This window comes from Astatotilapia calliptera, chromosome 6 (genome assembly GCF_900246225.1).
Source record: "Astatotilapia calliptera chromosome 6, fAstCal1.2, whole genome shotgun sequence".
Classification (NCBI taxonomy): domain Eukaryota; kingdom Metazoa; phylum Chordata; class Actinopteri; order Cichliformes; family Cichlidae; genus Astatotilapia; species Astatotilapia calliptera.
The window spans coordinates 26,825,764-26,846,195 of record NC_039307.1 but is presented as its reverse complement, the minus strand read 5'-3'; the positions used below and the strand labels follow the sequence as shown (position 1 = coordinate 26,846,195).

At 42.5% G+C, this 20,432-nt stretch overlaps 1 protein-coding gene across 2 annotated transcripts in view; it reads left to right on the top strand.

Moving 5' to 3' along the window:
• Positions 1–15,126, top strand: part of fbxw7 (F-box and WD repeat domain containing 7) — a 71,540-nt gene extending 56,414 nt beyond the window's left edge. For both annotated transcript variants that reach the window (XM_026171388.1, XM_026171389.1), the window contains exons 5-11: positions 136–259; positions 438–574; positions 1,192–1,305; positions 5,867–6,048; positions 9,636–9,861; positions 11,939–12,149; positions 14,318–15,126. In XM_026171388.1, coding sequence (XP_026027173.1) covers positions 136–259; positions 438–574; positions 1,192–1,305; positions 5,867–6,048; positions 9,636–9,861; positions 11,939–12,149; positions 14,318–14,586 — 1,263 coding nt within the window. In that variant the 3' untranslated portion in view covers positions 14,587–15,126. The remainder of the gene's footprint in view (positions 1–135; positions 260–437; positions 575–1,191; positions 1,306–5,866; positions 6,049–9,635; positions 9,862–11,938; positions 12,150–14,317) is intronic.
• The last annotated feature ends 5,306 nt before the right edge of the window (positions 15,127–20,432 follow it).

The following is a 20,432-nucleotide window of genomic DNA, read 5'->3' as shown; positions in this document are numbered from 1 at the left end:
TTAGGTTATTGAAAATATGTTATGTATGTCACCTTAAACTGTTGTTTACATCAACTGTAGAAAGTTATAGCTTCTTTTTCCTCCCCCCATTACTGCTTTACACCTTTCACATTGCTCGTCCTTGTCTTTCAACAGCTGGCTTTATACGTGCTGTCATTCCTGGAACCGAAGGACCTCCTCCAAGCAGCACAGACGTGTCGCTACTGGCGCATCCTTGCAGAAGACAACCTGCTGTGGAGGGAGAAATGCAGGGAAGAGGGTGAGCCTAACTGTTTGCAACAGATGCAGGCAGACAGACACTATGCGGTCGCCCAGCGGGAGCAGTCTGAAGCGACTGCTGTGCTTAGAATTGTGGTTATTCCTGTTTGGAAAAATGCACTTTTATTGAAAAACAAGGACATTTTAGTCCAACTGGCTTCTTTTCTACCTTCTCACAGGTATCGATGAGCCCCTTACCCTGAAGAAGAGAAAAATTGTCAAGCCTGGCTTCACTCACAGCCCCTGGAAGAGTGCCTACATCAGGCAGCACAGAATAGACACTAACTGGAGGAGAGGGGACCTCAAATCACCTAAGGTAGCTTTTCTTTCGAACTTAAATTCCCCACAGGTTAGAGGAGTTTTACAGATCTGATCAAATGGCCTTGAGGCACAGAAAGATGGTTCAATAAGAGTCTGAAGTGTTAAACTGATGGAAAGTTAGTGAACAGTCAGGTTTGTGCTCCCAGGTATTTGTTTGGAATATTAATTGAGCTGGAGCACAGGAAAATCTTATTCTCCTTCACATTAAAGACTCGCCGTCTCTTTTACCTGTTCAGAAGCTTCTCATAGAGCATGACCAGCATGCTGAAGCTCATCCTTAATGGACCTTGTACGCTGTAGCTGTTTGTGAAACGGCTGCAGGTCATTTTAGGCCGCGACTGGCATAAATTAGTTCCCCACGCTCGTTATAGTCCTTTGCATATGCAGTGTGCCCTGTCAGTTGCTGAGCTCGCAGTCCTGTGACCCACTAGCTGAGACTGAATGTATGCAGCGCTGCTTAAAGCGCTGTGTACACCTGCAGCACTTGATGACATTTTCACTTTGATGCATAAGAAGTGTTACTGTCAGCATCATTATTTGCGTTGTCATTCCACATCAAATCTTCCTCCGTGCCCTTCCCGCTTCATCTCTTTTCATGTGTCCCATTTAAAGGTGCTCAAAGGCCACGATGACCATGTGATCACCTGCCTCCAGTTCTGTGGCAATCGCATCGTCAGCGGCTCTGACGACAACACGCTGAAAGTCTGGTCAGCTATCACAGGAAAGGTAAGAGTTGAATACTGTTACATTTTGGATGTACGCAGAAGAGAAGGGAGGCAGGCACTAATATGAATAATGGGCTGTTTGCTTAATCATACTACTTTTTACACTCATTGATTAGAAGTGAAGGTAACAACTGTGTTGAATTGATTTAAATACTGTATCTTTAGTGCTCCCACTGATATAATTTTGCGTTACACTACCACATAAAAATCTTCCTGGGAAGACTGCTTTCTGTCCCAGTCTCTCCTCTCTTATATTTATCTATTTTGCAGACTTGTAACACAGCCCATGTCCACACGCGGTGTTAGTATTCATAGCTGAAGCTGGTGCAGACACACAGGCGTTGTGCTGCAGCTTTACGCTGTGTATTAAAAAGAAAGGCAGTGGTTGCTCTGTGATATTGGAGAGCGCTTTACAGATCGTGGTAAATCACAACACTTTCATGCCTCAATGCTGGACTCCTTTCTCAAAAGAAGTTTTCACAAAAAGTCCTTCATTATTTCTCTTCCCAGTCTATCCCTTTTGCTTTTTTTACTCAGATAAATGACATAAGGCTGGGCTTGAACTTGGTCTTTAAAAATGAAAACTTTCAAAGAAAAACCTCTCAAAGGGGAAAAAAAAAGATGTTCTGCATGATCACAGTGGGGCGTTTCGGCCTCACTTTCACATGTAAAAGAGTTGAGTTTGCTTTTCATTGCTGCGGAGATTTGGCTGAACACATAAAGTAAAGTTGGCTCTCTCCCAACTGGTGATTACATGCATATCAGTCACAGTCACATTTGCTGATCTGAACAGATCTTGCCAAGGTCATCCGATAGGCATGGAGCACAGTTTGGCTCTCCTACACCCAAAGACTAATATCTGGATGACAGGTTGCTGAATTATAGCTGCAGTAGCTCCATATTGGTGGTGGAAGCCTGTGATGAGTCACATCACCAGCAGGCTCTAAAGCCCCCCCCCCCCCCCCCAAACCCACCCTGCATTCAGAATGACATCACAGACAGAGGTTATTGTATGCGCTTTCTACAATGCTAATCTGCCTCAGGATTGTTTGTTTACATTAGTCATGAAGGCGAGATGAGCCTAAATCCGTGTTTGGTTGCTGTATTCAGAGCACACATTCCCTCTGTGGATTTCATCTCTTTGCCTCCTTAGCTCTCAGCACCACAGAGAGTGAATCCCTCACTGGAGAGGAATGGCCAGTTAAGCCGAATCGACCATTTCGGTGAAGTGGCTGTCGATGCCAGTAAAACTGTAAAGTAAAAATACAATGAGATTACCGGCCCCTGGATTTGTTTTTTCTCCCTGCTGTCAGAATTCTTTATAGTCTTTGCCAGCTTATTTGAAGACTTGATTGCTACTTTTTCTTAGTCCGTCTCTGAGATGCAGGTCTGTAAAGTGGCTGTCAGTGATCTTGAAGTGTTACACAGCTTACAATGGCTGCTGTAACTACCAGTGTTCATATCAATATCATTTCCCTTGTACTTTTTTTTTTTTTTTTTTTTTTTTTTTGGTGGGGGGGGGGGGGGGGGTTGTCATATTGCACGTCTCCCAAGATTGTAGCCATTATCTTTTCTCTGTAATTTTTTTTGTAGTAATTTATTTTAATTTCCTGCACCTTTTTGTAGACAAATCTTTCAACTTCAGCAAAGCACAGTCACCCAGTCTCTACTTCTACAGCCCTGCCACTTAACTCTTACTGAGACCTGGATCAATAAGAGACTGCAGCATGGTGATCAGCTGAGATGAGAAACTGTGATTGTGTTATACTTTTTTTTTATATATAAATCATGCTCTGAAAGGACGGTATGTTTGATTCGGGGTCAGAAGTAGTCCCTCAAATCAGTAATGACTTTGGTGACTGATTATAGATTACAAAGGTAAATTGGCTCAGAGATCAGTGTGGTTACCTTTTCTCCAGGAGAGTGCAGAGATCCACCTGCAGCAGCATGCTTTGCAGGTGGGTGATTTAAAAAGTCGGGATGGGAAAAGAAATTGGTCACTGCGTAGACAATTTGTGCCAAAGAGAGACCACTATTAACGCTTCCCTCCCGTTTGTGCTCCTCTGCCTCAGAAACATTGCCTCCACTTTAGAGGCATCGGTACAGTTCCCCTGTGATGGGATACTGTGGGGTGACTCAAAGGCTGCTGCATTCAAAATGTTCTCAGTGTTGTCTTTACACCAAATACTGCATCCGATCAGATGTTTCCATCGGCTGTTTAATGAATCTGTTGACAATACCCTCTTCTCTCCCAGATTTGTTTGTGAATTGTGTATTTTTCAAACTCATTAGGTATTTTTTAGCATAGAAAGTGTGCATTAGATTAATAAGCCTCATTTGCATGAGCATGGCCTAAATTTTAATTGCTCAACAAATATTCATCAGATGCAGTTACTCCAGCAAAAATAGAGCTTTAACAAACACCACAACCAGCATTTGCCTTTTCATCTTTGCAGCTAGTTTTGTCCTGCCCCTCGATTCATCTTGTTATGTAAAACATGGCGACTTGAACCCGTTCTGTGAGGTAATCAGGGAATTATTATATGAGAATATTTTATATAAAGACTTCCACACCTGGAACAAAACTGGGTTGCTAGCTAGTAATCAGGTTAGACAGTGGGTTTTATTTATGGTGGAAGTACTGCAAGAAGCAAGCAGTGCTTAAATTTTAAACAATATAACATTATCTGCTGGATCTTGGAGACGTGTGGTCTGGCAGATCTTCAAAGCTTCTTTTTCCTGCTGAAGAAACTGTTGCGTAGACGGTTCTTGAAGGCTCCGTCTTTGGCTGGATGGACCTTTGTCTTTGCTTGTCTCCAGCTTCAGCCGGGGATGTCAATCTTCCATCCAAGCACACAAACAAACACATCTTGCTGCTTCAAAGGTGGCTACCTTGTGCTTAACAGAGCAGAGTGTGTCCTTGGTGGTGCCTGTCAGAGGCAGCCTCAGCTGTCAGGCAGATTTAAGATGGCAGAGCTGCGGACTACCGTCGTATTCAGGGAGAGGTGTCCTCTGTGCATTCATAATGAAGCCTCTTTTTTTTTCTCTCTCGCTCTTTCTGTGGAGGAAGCACCGTGTGATTACCCATACTTATGTGACACGTCTGTATTATCCACTTAGTACTTGGAGACAAACAGTAGATCAAAACCATGTCATCAAATCATCAACACAAGGAAAAGGCAAGTAAGAGAGGGGAAGAACACATTAGTAAGACTCTGTTCGCCTGCCGCTTTGGTTATGCGTTTCATAGTCTATCTTGAGACATTTGTAACCTCTCGTTCCTCTACTGTCAAACAGTCAAGTATGGAAATGAAACTATAGCCGCAGTAATCTCTTAATCATCTGGTATCAGGCTATAATTATCTGATGGCTTCACCTGAGCCAGTTTATTTTAACCTTTGCTAAGCATTAGTTGAACCCACATTGAGCCCTACATGTGGCCCACATTTTCTCATATTTGAGGTCTTGAAAGGTGGGCTGTTCAATACAAAGGGAAATCTCCTGCATTTGTCTTTCAATGAGGCCAGCTCTCAGGTTGCTAAAGCGGATACTCCCCCGCCACAGTTTTTAAACCAAGACGAGATCTGAAGCAAATGTAAAGCATTGTATGAAAACCCTCATGTGTTTAAAACGGGGGGAAAAAGGCAGGCCTTCACACATTCATTAAACGAGCGCTAATCTTCTTTCATTCTTTGGAACCGGCTTATTTTATGTTTGTTTCACAGACAGATAAAGATGCCTAAGCCCTTCATTTCAGATATTCTCTCTTCCCACGTAGTGTTTGAGTAGGCTTTAATCACACTCTCGTTCTTGGAGGCTTTGATTTATGGGAAAAATCCTGCATTATTGTATCCCCAGCGTGATGCAATAAACTGCAGGCCTGTAGTTGAGTGTTACGCAGCAGTATCGCTCATTCATCACTAATGGAAATTAAAATGTGTGCACAAACACTGAAAGTAATCCTCAGGATACAACGCAGTTTTCTGGGGGGTTACATTTCAGTGGCAGACTCCACTCTAAACCTGACATGAGCACAGCAACTGCAACTTCTACAGTTTTTTCCTCCCTAAAAGAATTTAAATTGAATGAGTTTGGGAGGCTCGAATGGGACAAACTGCTTGGACACAGATTGAGTTGATCAGAAAGATTTCCATAAGTGCTGTAATCAATAACTAATCTCCTGTCCCTAATGAGGATGAATGGAGACATTTTAGTGAAGACTGTCATCAACCCTTCCTGCAAATGATTTGGCCACTTTCTGAAACTTACGTTAAATCTTGTGCAGAGCTCTGGGAGGTTTTGTCCCAGCACGACAGCAGCAAGTGTGGACTCAGTTTTTCCTTACTGTAAAATGTCAAATTAAATTTTTTCCCCCCTGAAGGCAGCGAGAGGGCATGCAGGAAAAGAAAATCCCGAATGAGATTTTATGAATTCTTAAGCTGAGCTTTGATATGTATGAATGCCATCACCCCAAATGCCTTTCAAATGAACTTTTCTAACATCAGAAGTCTGTACTGTCCATCAGGAATCCTGATCAAGACTCTCCTTCTTCTCCTCTTTAGTGTCTGCGGACATTGGTGGGCCACACAGGGGGCGTGTGGTCATCCCAGATGCGAGACAACATTATCATCAGCGGCTCGACTGATCGCACACTCAAGGTCTGGAACGCAGAGACGGGAGAATGTATCCACACCCTCTATGGGCATACCTCAACAGTGCGCTGCATGCACCTACATGAGAAAAGGTACGGAGCAGCTCACTGCTGTGCTTTAAGCCCAAGCTTGAAGGCTCTATGATGCTTTCGATGAGATGAAGATTTGCCCGATCAGTCTTGAGCTGAAATGAGTAGAAAATGTTTTTCATAATAAATTTAGTTTAAGCCTTTTTTTCAGGCTAAACTTATCAAATACTACCAGGTTCCACTAATTGTTGCTTTCATCGCTCGTGTGTGATATTAAACTGATTTTCTTTGCGTTTTAGATAAACAGAAAAGCGTTTTGTGCTATTGATATAGCAATCTCTGAAAATAATAGTTTTGTTAGTGTCATCCTTAAATGGGTCAATTTTAGTATTGTAGTGAGCTTTGCCAATTGTGTACTGCTGTGTGAAACTGTGCGCCTTCCTGTTTAAGAAATTGTCATGTTTTATTTAACCCTTAGATGTTGTTTTTCTTCAAAATCTTTAAAAGTTGTAATATATTCATATTCCAGGTATTCCTCATAAAATGTTTGTAACATGAGGCCATTTCTATTTTTATTTATTTTTTCATTAATTTAAAAAAAATGCAGTTTTTGTATCACTACCCCGCTCTTCCATAAGTGGGGTCAAAAATGACCCCAAGCAGTTCCTCTGGAATCTTCTATGAAACTTTCATTCTTAGCAACTCTGACTGTCCCACTTACACTTCTGATGGATCAAGAATTCATTTTTACACAGTAACAGACATGATTTATAGTCAGGGCTGCACATAAGTGGTCCGCAGGTGTGCATTCGGTGTCAAAATAAAAGTATTCCAAGAAATTCCGAGAATATGCGCTTCTTTTGCGGTGGAGGAACACCAAAGTAATTGCTTACGGAGCTTGCTTCTTCGACATCTTTAAGAGTTCTGAACAAATGTCTGTCCTCCTCCAGATTATCTTATGTACGCAAACGCGCGTTGCAACTTGTTATCTGGTGCGTGTCTTTTATTTTGACAGCGAATGCGCACCTGCGGACCATTTATGATGTATTTTTTTTGTTTGTTAAATATCTAAAGTAACATGGCTGCCATGAGGCCAGCTAGAATCCCTGTGGCCCTACAAATGATCCAGGCCCATCGGAGGAAATGGATATTGAGTCTAACAGGATGAATTAGACGGCCAGGGCTTGCACCTGGGTTTAGTACTGTCTCCCCAATAGATGCATGGAAGATGCTCATGTCTGATAATATAATAGAAGAGGTGCTGACATGCACAAACATGGAGCCGTGAAGAGTAGCCACAGACAGGGGAAAGGTTTGAAAAAATGTAATCAAAATTAAGCTCCTAGCCTTCATTTGATTGAACATTCTTGCAGGAAGTGAGAAGAACTGGGATGTACCAGGTGGTGTGCTTTTTGGGAGTCCTCTGCATAACCCATTGTACAAGGCCACTATGTCAATTCAAAGATTTAAAGATATTCGCCGTTTCTTGCACTTTGATGCCAAGAGGACCAGAGCCTACCGACTGAAAACAAACCACATGGTAGCTTTCCGCTACATATGGGGCCTGTTCCTGGTCAACTGCAGGCAGAAATTCATCCTCAGTGATTGAGTTACAGTGGATGAACAACTTGTGCCTTTCAGAGGGAAGGCCCAGCTTCTGCAGTATATGCCGAGCAAGCATACAAGAGTGATACAAAAACTCCAATATCTTAAAATTAATGAAAAAATAAATAAAAATGCAAAGGGCCTCATGTCACAAACATGTTTTATGAGGAATACCTCAAATATGAAAATATAACTCTTCGTTTTAAAGATTTTGAAGAATAACAACAGAGTTTATAGCAAAAGGCATTGATTTTATTTGGGGTCATTTTTGACCCCACTCGTGGAAGAGTGTAGGTATTGGTAGGTTGTGCATCCAAGGGTTAATACTCTTGTTTTCTTGCTGGTAGGAACGCTGGCTCTGCCTGATCTGTGCCTGAAATCAAAGTTGATCCACACATGAGCAAAGTGCTGAAATGAGTACCGGTTACCTCATGTCATGTCTGTGTGTGTCGTTCAGTTTTATACACGAGTATAGACTTTACTTATTTATTTTTATCCTTTTGTAGAAAAAGGTCCAAACATGTTGCCTGACCTTGTTCATGGATTTCAAAATTGGCTTCAAGTGCTAATAAGAATTAAATGAAACCTTTTTTTTTTTTCCCCATAATTTGTATAACTAGGGATAAGATTTTACTTCAGTCTTTTTCCCCCAGTGTCTTAACAATAAGAGTCCATCTACTACAGTCTAAGCTTTTATTTTGAAAGTTCTTGGTAGAGACAAGCTTTTTTTTTTTTTTTTTTTTTTTTTTTTTGCATGTGTACAGCATATTAGGCACCAGTGCCTCTTTTGTCTGTTTATTAGATGTAAGGCTACAGGGAGCATCTAGTTAGCATAGCTTGGCAGAAACAGTGAATCTGTCTGTCTCAAACATTTACAGCAGTCCAGCAGCATCTCCAAAGCTCACAAACTCATGTTTCACATGTTTTTTTTTTTGGCTCTACTGTACTCTATGGGATAAATATTCGTTTTAATTGGTGTAAAAAACCATATAACTTTCAGAAATAAGAAACACAGGATAGATTAATCCTTGAATGTTCCTTATGATTCATCACACCCACATTTACAGCCATCCCATCTGGTAAATAAGAGCAACTGTACAACGGTAAAAGAGGACAGCATCTATGAAAGAGAGCATGTGGTTTCATAGTGATTAAATGGACCCTGTGAGGCGACTTAAGTGAACTGCTGCTCACTTATTCACTCAGTATCACACTCTGGAGACTCGAAGTGCTCTTTTCGCCTTAGGGCCCACCAAGGTTTTTGTGTAGCATTTGATTACTCACTCAGTGGAAATGCTGTGAGCTGCTGGTAGATGGTGAATAACATGTTGGTGATTTCTATCTGTGTAGCACCGTGAGGCGTTTAATAAATAGAGTATGGGCTGTGTGTATCTACAGCATGTTTTGTTTTGTTTTATTTTATTTTATGTATTTATTTATTTTTGGCTAAATTGAAATAGCCCGTAGAAAATTTAAGGTCAAATGCGGAGAGATGCCCGTCTTAGTCCTTACTGAAGTGTCTTGAAGCTGATGGAAGTTGATGAAAGTATTGACCTTAAGTGTGATAATCTGAAAAATGTTCAACTTGAGTAACTGTCACTCTAAAAGGAGTTTCTCTTCCTGTAACCGGTAATATATATTTCCATTCAGGGTGAATTCACAGATCAGGGCGGCTGTTAAAGACAGGTGTGGGGGTTTATTTCTACATTCATGTATGAACATGAATGTGATGCTGTGGGTTACTCATTGTCAGAGTAGTGAGGATCCGTGCATACGTGCCTCATTATTCTGTCAGTGCATTTACCATATTATGAATGAGCAGTTGTGTGGAGTATTGAATTTAATCTTGGAGAATGGATGACTTTAAATGCACGTTACATCTGTGGGAAAGCAGCTCAGCATAAAGGCAGCTATTGAATTCACGGTGGTTTGAACTGATTACTGCACCCGTACTCATCATCTCTCTCATTCATTCCTGAATCTCTCCTGAATATCTGTGTTGTGCTACGGTTACCTTTCTCACTGTCTGCGTTTGTGTCATGCAGGGTGGTCAGTGGATCTCGTGATGCCACGCTGCGCGTCTGGGACATTGATTCAGGTCAGTGTTTACACGTCCTCATGGGCCACGTGGCGGCAGTGCGCTGCGTCCAGTATGACGGGCGACGGGTGGTCAGCGGTGCCTACGACTTCATGGTGAAAGTTTGGGACCCCGAGATGGAGACCTGCCTCCACACGCTGCAAGGCCACACAAACAGAGTGTACTCATTACAGGTGAGGCCTCCCACAGCATTAAAGAAAAGACTGGTGTATACCAATCAACCTTGGAGCCAAATGAAATGTACGAGTTACTTTGTTTTAGAGTCTTTGAGAACTCGTATAAAAACATTCTCGTTTATGACGCAATGAATCAGATGCAGTTGGTAGTTTTTAGGTCCATATATGTAAGAACTCGTCTAACTACATTATTGTAAGGGCTGTCTGTAAGACTGATGTGAGCATAAAAGAGGCTTTAACCATGTTTGACTATTGTCAAAGGGCCGGATTTGCTAATCTAAAAGAAATAGCACAAGGCTTCAATAAGCATAAAGCAAGCCGGTTGTGTGCGTGACTTTCTACCAGAATTTATGAGCAACCAGTTCATCTCAGCCTTAACGAGAGTAGGACAGATTAAGGTGGCAAGCAAACACATGTGGGTTTGAGTGATCTACTAAAAACACAGCTTGTTGCTTACAATTTGTCAAACATAATACAGTCGTTAGTTTTATGCATGCATTTCTCTCTCAGCACGGCAGCATAGGCCAGAGACGGTGGAAGTTTTCTGTGGTAGAAACAATGATGTACTGGAGGAATGGGAGAAAATTTAAATAAACATTTCAAAATTACAATATCCAATCTTTTCTGCAAATGTGACACCTCTCCTACACTATTGGTGGAAGTTCTGTGGGTGGCTCAGGTGTGAAATGTATAGTTTTCAGGGGTTTATCAGTTTTCAGCGTTATTTTGTTATCGTTTTTATCGTTTACTCGTCTTTCCTGGGTCTTTTCACGTGTGTTATGAATAAATTTTCTTTTTTTCGGTACCGGTACTAGTTTTATTTTATTGTATTTATCCGCGACACCTTAAAGGCCGGTCCGTGAAAATATTGTCGGGCATAAACTGGTCCGTGGCGCAAAAAAGGTTGGAGACCGCTGTTTTAAAGGAAAAGTTTATCAAAGCTCTGCTTAACTTCTTGAAAAGAACTACAAGCCAAAAGACTGAAGGGCTGAAAGACATTTTGGCACAGTGGGCATGCATAATTTCCTTAAGTTGATAGTTGCAGGCTGTCTTTGATTTACACCAGCAAATTAAGAACCGTGTGCCTTGACAGTGGATGTTTTAACACCTTTTTGTGTTAAAAACAAGTGGAGAAAATCCTGAAACTAGTTATGTCAAATGCAAAATCTAGGTTTGACCTTCTGTTCTTTAAATGTTGAAATAACAGTGCAATTAGCAGCAAACTGATTACCTCGAACTTTTCCTTTTTTGATCCCCAAACTTTGGTGACGCAACAACAGGTGACTCAAGTAACACTTAAGGGAAAACAGTCATAAAGATGCTTTCACGCTCATGGCAGTTGTCATATGTTTGTGTCACCAGAGTGGTTTGTGCTATTAAGAGTACACAGGTTAATTTTAAATGAAGAGCTTCTAAACGGGCCTTTTTACTGTACACTTTTCCTCTTAACTGTCCTAAACTGTAGGAAGTTCACTGCCGCGTGTCCTCCAAGGACTTCTGTGGAGTGAAATATTGCTTGTTAGGCTCAGGCAATTGCTTTAAACCTGTGGTGCACAAAAACAACAGATCTCTCTTTTTGCATGAATTTTTTAGTCCTTTATCTTATATTCATGTGCAATTCTATATTCTTAATTTATTATGTCCCAGCATATATGTGTGCTGTTTGTTCGTTTGGAGGAAGGGGGGAAAAAGTTTATACCCGTTTGTCCTCTAATATGTCCTCTCTTCTCATCCACTCTGTGTGATGACAGAGCACTTTAGCTGGTGCCATAACCCTCACAGAGGAGGCTGATTACTGCACTGATAGATTGGTTTTTGTGCCATGCTGCTTTGATAGACTTTTAAAGTGTTGGTTCTCTCCAACTAGATTTGGGAAGCAGCAGAAAAGCTTTAACAGATCAATACTGTGCATCCATTTTAAATGGGTTTAGTCTAAGGTTAATAGAAACAAAGTACGCAGTGTTGAAATGTGAGGTGCTTTTGCCGTCAACTCCAACTTCAAGTGACAGTTTTGGTTATCTAGAGGCGGCCGTTTGATTTTCAGACAATTTAAACGTATTCATTGTTTCTGTAGTTCGATGGGATCCACGTCGTGAGCGGCTCATTGGATACGTCTATAAGGGTCTGGGACGTGGAGACGGGCAACTGCATCCACACGCTAACGGGCCACCAGTCCCTCACCAGTGGCATGGAGCTCAAAGACAACATCCTGGTCTCAGGCAATGCAGACTCCACCGTCAAGATCTGGGATATCAAGACTGGCCAGTGCCTCCAAACACTGCAAGGTGAGGAAAGTGAAGTATGAACAGTGTGAGAGTTACTGTAAAACTTCTGGAAAACCAGAGGCTGTCTCAGCTGTTATTGAAATCTAATTACATTTTAATGACAGGTTTAACTTTTCATGACTACATCTCACACTTTTCTGAGTCCACCATGTTGGCAAAGCTGCGGGTAGTTGTTGCTGCAATGGAAGTCTCCAGGACCACACACGGGCAAAACACGTTGTAGGATACATACGAAACTGCTGCACATTTACTGCTGTTTGGATAAACCCTAAAAGAATAAAAGTGTTCTTTGTACTGCATTCAGCTGAGTACTCACACAGCAGCTGGTGCATTGTCTCCCACTCAGAAGAGCTTGACCTTAGTGGCTCCAACGTTTTTGGGTGTTGTTGGAGGATGTTTGCTTATCACTTCCAAATTTCTGTGTTTATTTGCTGGGAGTCATGAGATCAGACTCTTAGCTGTTTTATTCTGATAAAATAATTTCAGATGTGGTCTTATGCGCAGACCTTACAGTAAAAAAATCAGTACAAAGGTCTCATGTGACAGGACAGCCAGGCTACATCAGAGATTTTGGGGATGTAACTCTTATATTTTCTTTCTCTCTTAACTTTCTGTCCTGTCTTGATGTGCTACTGTTTTCATACCACTAGACTTGGTTATGTTGTACTCAAAGCAGCTACACCTAAGGTGGCTGCAAAACAACTTGACTGAAATGTAGACTTATAGATCCATGAATAAATGACTTAAAGTGTAGAAAAGTGGCAATGCTAGCCTTGGAGGATAACAACAACAAAAAACACGTTAGATGGGACTCTGTTTGATACTGACAGTCCAATTAAAAATCCATCTAAATTACCTGTTTGTGTGTGTAAGTGGAGCAGAACTGAGCCAACACCTTGCAAGCCTGCTGGTCCTGATTACAGTCTCATTTCCTTTGTGTCTGAATAGTTCTAACTCCATTAGCAGCACTGGTGCCTCACAGGATGTTGGAAATCCTTTGGCTGAATAGCAGTGGCAACCAGCAGTGCCCCACTCCTAACCGCCCTCATTAGCAAACTCCAAACCCGCATGCGGGTGCTGCGTCCACAGCGCACACAGCAGCCCAACAAAGGATGGTCGTATAAGAGCCTTAAGAGAGCAGGAGGGACGGCGTGCAGGGAGGGAGACTGTGGGTCTGTCTGGTGAAGAGAGGTGACTACAGTAAAAGACTGAGGGCCCGGGAACTTTGTAGGTCATATAATTAGGTCAGCAGACAATTTCTGCCATTCATTAGTGTGTTTTGATAAGACAATAGGCCAACAACAAGGCTGTCACTGTCAGCTCGAGAGCGCATAGGTAATCACGGAGCAGAGTGCTTTGTTGTGGTAATGGGAAGAGCAGAGGGAGGAGAGAGACAGGCAAGCTGGGGGTTGGTGCAGAGCAGTATTGTGTAGCCGGGTAAATAACTCAGCCTTTGAACTAATCAGAGACGGAAACAGAAAAGATGTGAACGCTTGTTCAGAGATTTCAGCAGGTTTCGTCGGTGAAAGGTTGTGTATCCTGAAACAAGTTAAATGCATCTGAGCTCACAATTCAGTCAAAATCAGTTCATTTGCCTGCACTCGACTCTGCACTCGTTTTTGTTTTCGCTTTAATTGATTTAATTAAGGTATGATTTTCAAGCCTGAAGGAGTCACGCATACAGTCACAAATAAACTCACTTCAGCCACTACACGCTTTAACCGGTATGTACTGGCACCAAACAGACCAGACAAAGGTGTAGCTGAAGCTGCTTAGCGTCTGTGACAGACAGGAATGAGCCCTGGCAGCTCGTCCTAAAGCCTGCCAGCTGTACGAAGATCTCATTGTCACAGCACCGTCAGGAGTAGGAGCTCTTCTTTCACCTCACAGGCTGACAGAGATCTTGCTTTCAGATCTTTCCCTGTATCTGGGTTCTTCATTATTTTTAAATTCACCCATTCTTTATGTGCCAGTAGACTAGCACGTTTGACCAACATTTTCCACGAGCTTTGGTAGAAAGGGATTCCCCTATGTTACAGGTTTTAGGACCTGACTGATCCACACACATTTACTGGAAACTTTAACCTGAATGTAAATGTTTTAAGCCATGAAAAAAAAGACTTTTCTTTACCTCGTCCCACTAAATATAAGTATCTTTGTGTCTTCAGGTCCTCACAAGCACCAGAGCGCCGTGACGTGCCTCCAGTTCAACAAGAACTTTGTCATCACCAGCTCGGACGATGGCACGGTCAAACTGTGGGACTTGAAGACCGGTGAGTTCATCCGTAACCTGGTGACTCTGGAAAGTGGCGGAAGCGGCGGTGTGGTGTGGCGCATCCGGGCCTCCAACACCAAGCTGGTGTGCGCGGTTGGTAGCCGCAACGGCACAGAGGAGACCAAGCTGCTGGTCCTGGACTTTGACGTAGATATGAAGTGAGAGGGAGCACGGTGGGGAAGGTCGAAGAGAGCGAACCGCACAGGAAGGAGTAGAGAGGGAATGGGAGACCTGGAAACTGGAGAGCCAACATCCAAATGCTAGAACCACAACCACCAACAGTGGGCTGTCCTGTCCTCTACCATCATCTTCCCACGTCCCCCCCCCTGCTTTTTTGGGCAAATGTTACTGACAAAGAGACACACCCTCACCTGTTCAGCCCCTGCTTTTGAGCCCCTTCCACCAGCACAAGGTGGAGCCTAAAGGGGGATCGGGTTGGAAACGAGGCGAGGAGGGCGGAGCACGACTGGTCTGTCCCTTGATTGGCTGTGAGAAAGAAGAGGAAGAGGGGAAAAAAAGAGGAACGGCCGAAAATGACTGAACTCTTTTGAAGTGACTCTCAATCCTTTCAGTTTGGGGGCAGCTTCACTCAGAGACTTAGTTTCGCTCAAGCCTGACAGATTTTGACATGTACAGAGATATATTATTTTTTAAAAGCCCCTCCCACCCTCTGTAACCCCCCCCCATCAGTGTGCCGCCCCCCCCCCCCCCCCCCCCCAAAAAAAAAAAAAAAAAAGACAAACACACACATACACTCAAAAGGCTGACCGGAAAGTGGGAAACGTTGACCGTAGGTTAAGGCTGAGAAAGGTGGATTTTCCACACCTAAAGAGCTGCTCGGTGTAGCCTGTTCAGGCTAGTTTCTCGTCACTCCATTTCTGTTCCTGTTTGTTTCTCCCCTTCTGTAGTCTGATTTCTTTAAAATACCGCACACAAACACAACTGTGAATTTCAACACCTCTTTGGTTTATCATATGAAAGGTTTTGTTTTTTCCGCCTTTTCTCACTGTTGCCAACAGCAACAAATCCCAGTATTAGAAACCTGCCCTGTTTAGGTTTGCCATCTTTGTCACAAGGGTTTATTTTGTTTTGATTTGTTTTCTTCCTTTCTTCCTGGTTCTTCCTTTCTGTTTTCTACATACCTGGGTTCGGAGCGCCGTCTCCACATGAACATCAATGCTGTCCAGATTTTTCCAGAGTCTAGCTGGGGTGGTTTCCTCAATGCCAGTGCTGTGACGAGAAGAAGAAAAGGTCCTTTGCTCTAGGCGCTGTGGATTAATGCCCCCCTGAACCCCACTCGTCCCCCTCCCTTCCCCTCTACCGTTTTCCCCCCCAGTGGCCAAACTGTATTTATGCTGCTAGATGAATGGGGAAAAAGAAAGAGAGAGATGGAACTTTTACTTGCTGTGACGTTTTAGTCCCAGGCAAAATTCCAAATTGAACTCTATGTTTGGACTTACAGAAACAAAATATGAGAAAAAAAGGTAACATCCAGCTTTTTATTTTCTGTTTTGTTTTTGCCACTGAAACTTGAGCCAAACGTGCCTCTACGAGGCCGAGAGGAGGGAGCGTGTCCGACAGATACCGGCGGGGAGCGCCCGCAGAGAGGAAACAAGGGGATGTACACTGTTGGCGTGCGTGCGTGCGTGTGCATGAGTGCGTGTGTTTAGCGTGTTAATGGGCAACTTGTAAACACATTCCTTGGGACAAAGCTCTTTCGGCCTGTTCTTTGGGGAAATGTACAAATGCTGTTCAGACTGGCAAAGACAAAAAAAGCGAAAATATAAAAAATAAAAAAAAATCCTAGCAGATGTATCGATTTTTAACAGGTGAATGAAAGAACTGTCCATATCCGTGCGTGTGATTGTTGTTCCGTTCAAAGATGTCTGAAGCAACAGAGGAGACCATCACAAGCATCAACTGACAGGCGGAGCTGCCGGGAGTCTTAGTGTTACATGTGTCACAGTCGAAATCACCCAGACGGCCTCGCGGGTCGTCATGGGGGGAGAAATTTTAACAAAACAAAAAAATCCCACAAAGGCAACAAAACATGAACAGAAACATTGTAGCCAAACAAAAACCGTCCCAATCTCCAAGAGTCACAACTCAAGCTGAACTGTGAAAGTGGTATAACACTGTATATTAAAAAAAAAAAGAAAACAATCTTGCTCTATCTCCTCTTGTTGTTTTCTCCCTCTGATTTTAATTTATGATCTGGTTTGAGAAATCAGATTTGTTGCAGGTGTTTTTATTTCTTTTTTTCTTTGTTTTTTTCCAGTTCATGTAAACTGCCTGGCAAAAAAGAAAACGGACAGAAAAAACCTTAAAGGGATTGTGTATTTGTTTGATTCACTTAGAATTTTATTTTCTTATAACTTAAGTGCAATAAAATGTGGGTTTTTCTTTTTTCATTTCAAGCTGACAGTTGTCTGTTTTTGTTACCTGTATGAAGGCATCTTATGTGTTCAATAAAGCAAATTATTTGGTAATTACATCCACAAGGGAATAATTTTAAATATTAATCACAGCGCAGTCTTAGTCTTCTAGTTTTGTCGACGGTGTGATCAGAGCACCTTCACAAAAACAGATATCTGACTTCAGTTTAGTCTCCCCTTCAAGATGGGCTTCTTATGTCGCTCTGCACCATTTCCAGCACTCCTGCTACTTCCTGTGTACTCCCTGGAAGTCCCATTCTGACCACTTAAAATGCGCACGCTTTCATGTGACGTCCTGCGCAGTTTTCAAACAATAACTTTTCAATTTGTCCCATTTCCCAGAAAATAAAATCAAAGTATCAGAGAGACAAATCTGTGGACTAATGCGAGATTTTCAGTAGTGACTTTATGTCCAGTTGCTGATGAAAAGAGCAGCTAAGGGCATTTTTCATTCCGCCATTATAATTTGTCGCTCCGGCAGGTGAGCGCGGGGTGTGGATCCATGTTTGTGAACACGAAAAGTTAGCGTAACATTATTTTCAAATTGATAACAATAGGGGAATCTACTAAACCTCAGATGAGTTTAAATCTCTGACTTTGAATTCAAAGTCAAGGTCAGTGTTCAGCTTTAATGAAAAATCACTTAGGGTTTTTACATTTTTACCACGGGTGCAGCTCCTATAGGAGGCTGAGGACACTGCCAGTACTTTTCTTTCAATAACGGAGGAAGGAGGCGGCCACTGACTGGTTGTTTGATCGCAAGAAGCTACAGACATGTAGATGACAGTCCTCAAAATCATCCACAGGCACTCCAGAGGACCAGTGCACAGTCATGTTTAAGCCATAAGGTTATGTCAGTGTAACAAGCATGCTCCTCGGCACCCAACTTTGTGTTTGGCTATTATACCAAACAGTAATAATTCTCAGTGTGAAGCAAGATTTTCAGGTATGTATTAAAATCATAAACACTCAAGGTTCATAAAAGGACTTCTAGAGGGCGATCAGGATATCTTCATGCCATCCAGAAGAACTGGACAACGAAATGACCTTCAAGGATTTTTAGCAGTATCAATAAGTAATATAAAGTTAGACCTTAGTCACTAAACTTCCTGATTGTGCATGGTGCTCATCCGATTGCATCTCCAGCTCAGCAGCAGTTCCCATTTGTCCTGTTTATTGTTGAAGTCACATTATCAAGAAATCCCACGAAATGACTGAACGCACTAACAGCCCCTTAATTTAATTCACTAGTCAAACTTTTAATTCTGCATTTCCAACACGTTTCCACTTTTTGTCTGTCATGTTTTATTTGCCATTCACCCAGGAGTGCCTGCAGAATTTTTTTTCAAACGGGGGCCACTAAAAATACTGGGGTGGCACAACACAGAAAAAACTATGCCAAGTTGCCTGGTGCAGCAAATTTTGAGAGGTGGCTGCTGCCCCCTCCCTTGGTGCTACCATTCACCCTTTTAGCTCTGCACCATGAGCTACTTGACCTCATCACTACTCTTTCCTACAGAAAATGAAAATGGTTTGATTTTTAAAAACAGAAATTCTCCTCAGACAGAAGCACTCAAGCAGAAGCGAAATCTCAGAGGGTTTGACTATATGGAGGGTGAAAAAAAAACCAGTTCACTGTGATGAAGCAACGTGCCTGCCAGCTTAACAACATGACAACTCTTGTTGTGTTTTTAAATAGTTTTTGGACAGTGAAGGATCTCCTCAGAGGAGGAAGCTGTATGGCTTTGGCCTCAGTGGTAGTACAATCATTTTTTTTTCTCTGGGGATTTGTTGACAGGCGTTATAAAGACTAATGCCAGTTCTGTTCTTTTGGTACATCAGTATTACCTGTATATGCACTGGTTGCAGTTCCCAGTGGTGAGCAGCTGACAGAAAATGAATCGGCAGCAGTTTGCTTGCAGTCAGCCTGCAACCGAACACCCAATGGGCCCAAATGTAGAAATGTGGCCCAAGTGTCCCATGATTATCTGCCTTAAATTTCTTGTAAATCCAGTTTTACGTTGAGCATTTCTAAACAGCAGGATTACTCAGATTTCTTTTTGTTATGTCGCCTTTTTTTAGGAGCCTTTTTATGTAACATATTCAAAAGGAACTGAATCCAGATAACCTGAAGTGTTAGACAAAACACTTATTCACACTTCCACTAAGTGTAATTTTATCAAAGTGTTGTGTTGCAGCTCAAAAATACTAATGAGCTATTTGTTTTCTGTTTAGTCTTTAATTATTTTTCAGCCTGTGAAGATAATTCATGCAGTTTAGCTTCGCATGTTGCGTTCATTCTGCTCTGCTCTCTCCTCTATATAAGAGACCGTGAATGGCGGCTGGGGAGCGATTTAAACGTGACCCACTTGATGCCCACCCCCCCCAAAAAAAACGTTATCTGTCATGAGTCCGTACAGCTCGTGTGGCAGCAGTTGCAGTCTAGCTGTGCTCCAGATTCCCTCCCGCCTGTTGCCTAGCAATAGTTCGTGTCTGGCCCGGCCTCAGAGCTCGGTGTCCACTCGGAGTATAAACAGCATTGTGAGGAAGCAGTGAGGGCTGTTCATCCTCACATGAATGGACATGAGGGGCGTTTCCACTTCGACTGAAAAGGTCACGTTATGCGCAGTTTGTTTCCAGGATCCACTTGTGTGGCGTGCAAGCAGCCCCTCTGCTCTGGAGAACAGTAAACAACCTGAGTGACACATTGTTGCCTATTGTTATTCATGTATCAGTGAGCGAGTGCACTTTACACTGAGAACAGTCTGTCAGGTTTGTTTTAACTGAAACTGAAACACACAGCTGCAAAGTGATGCACAGTGTGGGTTAAACATCCAGTAGATAAGTGTACATACAAACACACAGTCGAATATATAGTCAGCAAGGTGAACCACAGCCTGAATAACGATTGAAAGGAGAAGGTAACCTATGTTTTAAACGGCTGCTGAAAACGCATTTTCAAACAACAGAATCGGCACATGGTTAGGAAATCCAGTAGCTTCCTGCAGGGTTTCAAGCCTGCAAAAGAGCACCAAATATGAGAAGTGGGATCGGGGTGGGGTACATTTAATTTGATCGCCTTTAGGGACGTCTGGTTGTGCAGTTCTCGTCTGTCCCATTAGAGTCCCGTGTGCTTGTGCATTTGCAAGGCATGCTGGATCTCTTCCACTTTGCTAAATTTGCAACATTTCAATTCTAATTTGATTTTGTGGAAGAGAAAGTTTCAGAGGTGGGATGTGGCGAGTAACTATTGTGTTGCGATGACCGAAAACACCAATGCAGTGCCGTGTTTGTGGAAAATGGCAATCATGGGAGAACTCTGCTTCAACCAGCTGACCAGATACACCGCTTTCAGGCTTTGAAACCCTGAACTTCCACTGAAACCTCCTGTTTGGTTCCTGGGACCCGGGCTTAGATCCAGATCTCTCTACCAGTGATCACCCTGGATATGAAAGTCAGGTCATTTTGACCAAAAAGTGTTTGAAATATCAGGGTCATCGCAGCAGAGCCAACTGACTTTAATATTGCATGTTGTGAATCTGAAGGTTGAAGAAAGGATTACAAACAAAACGG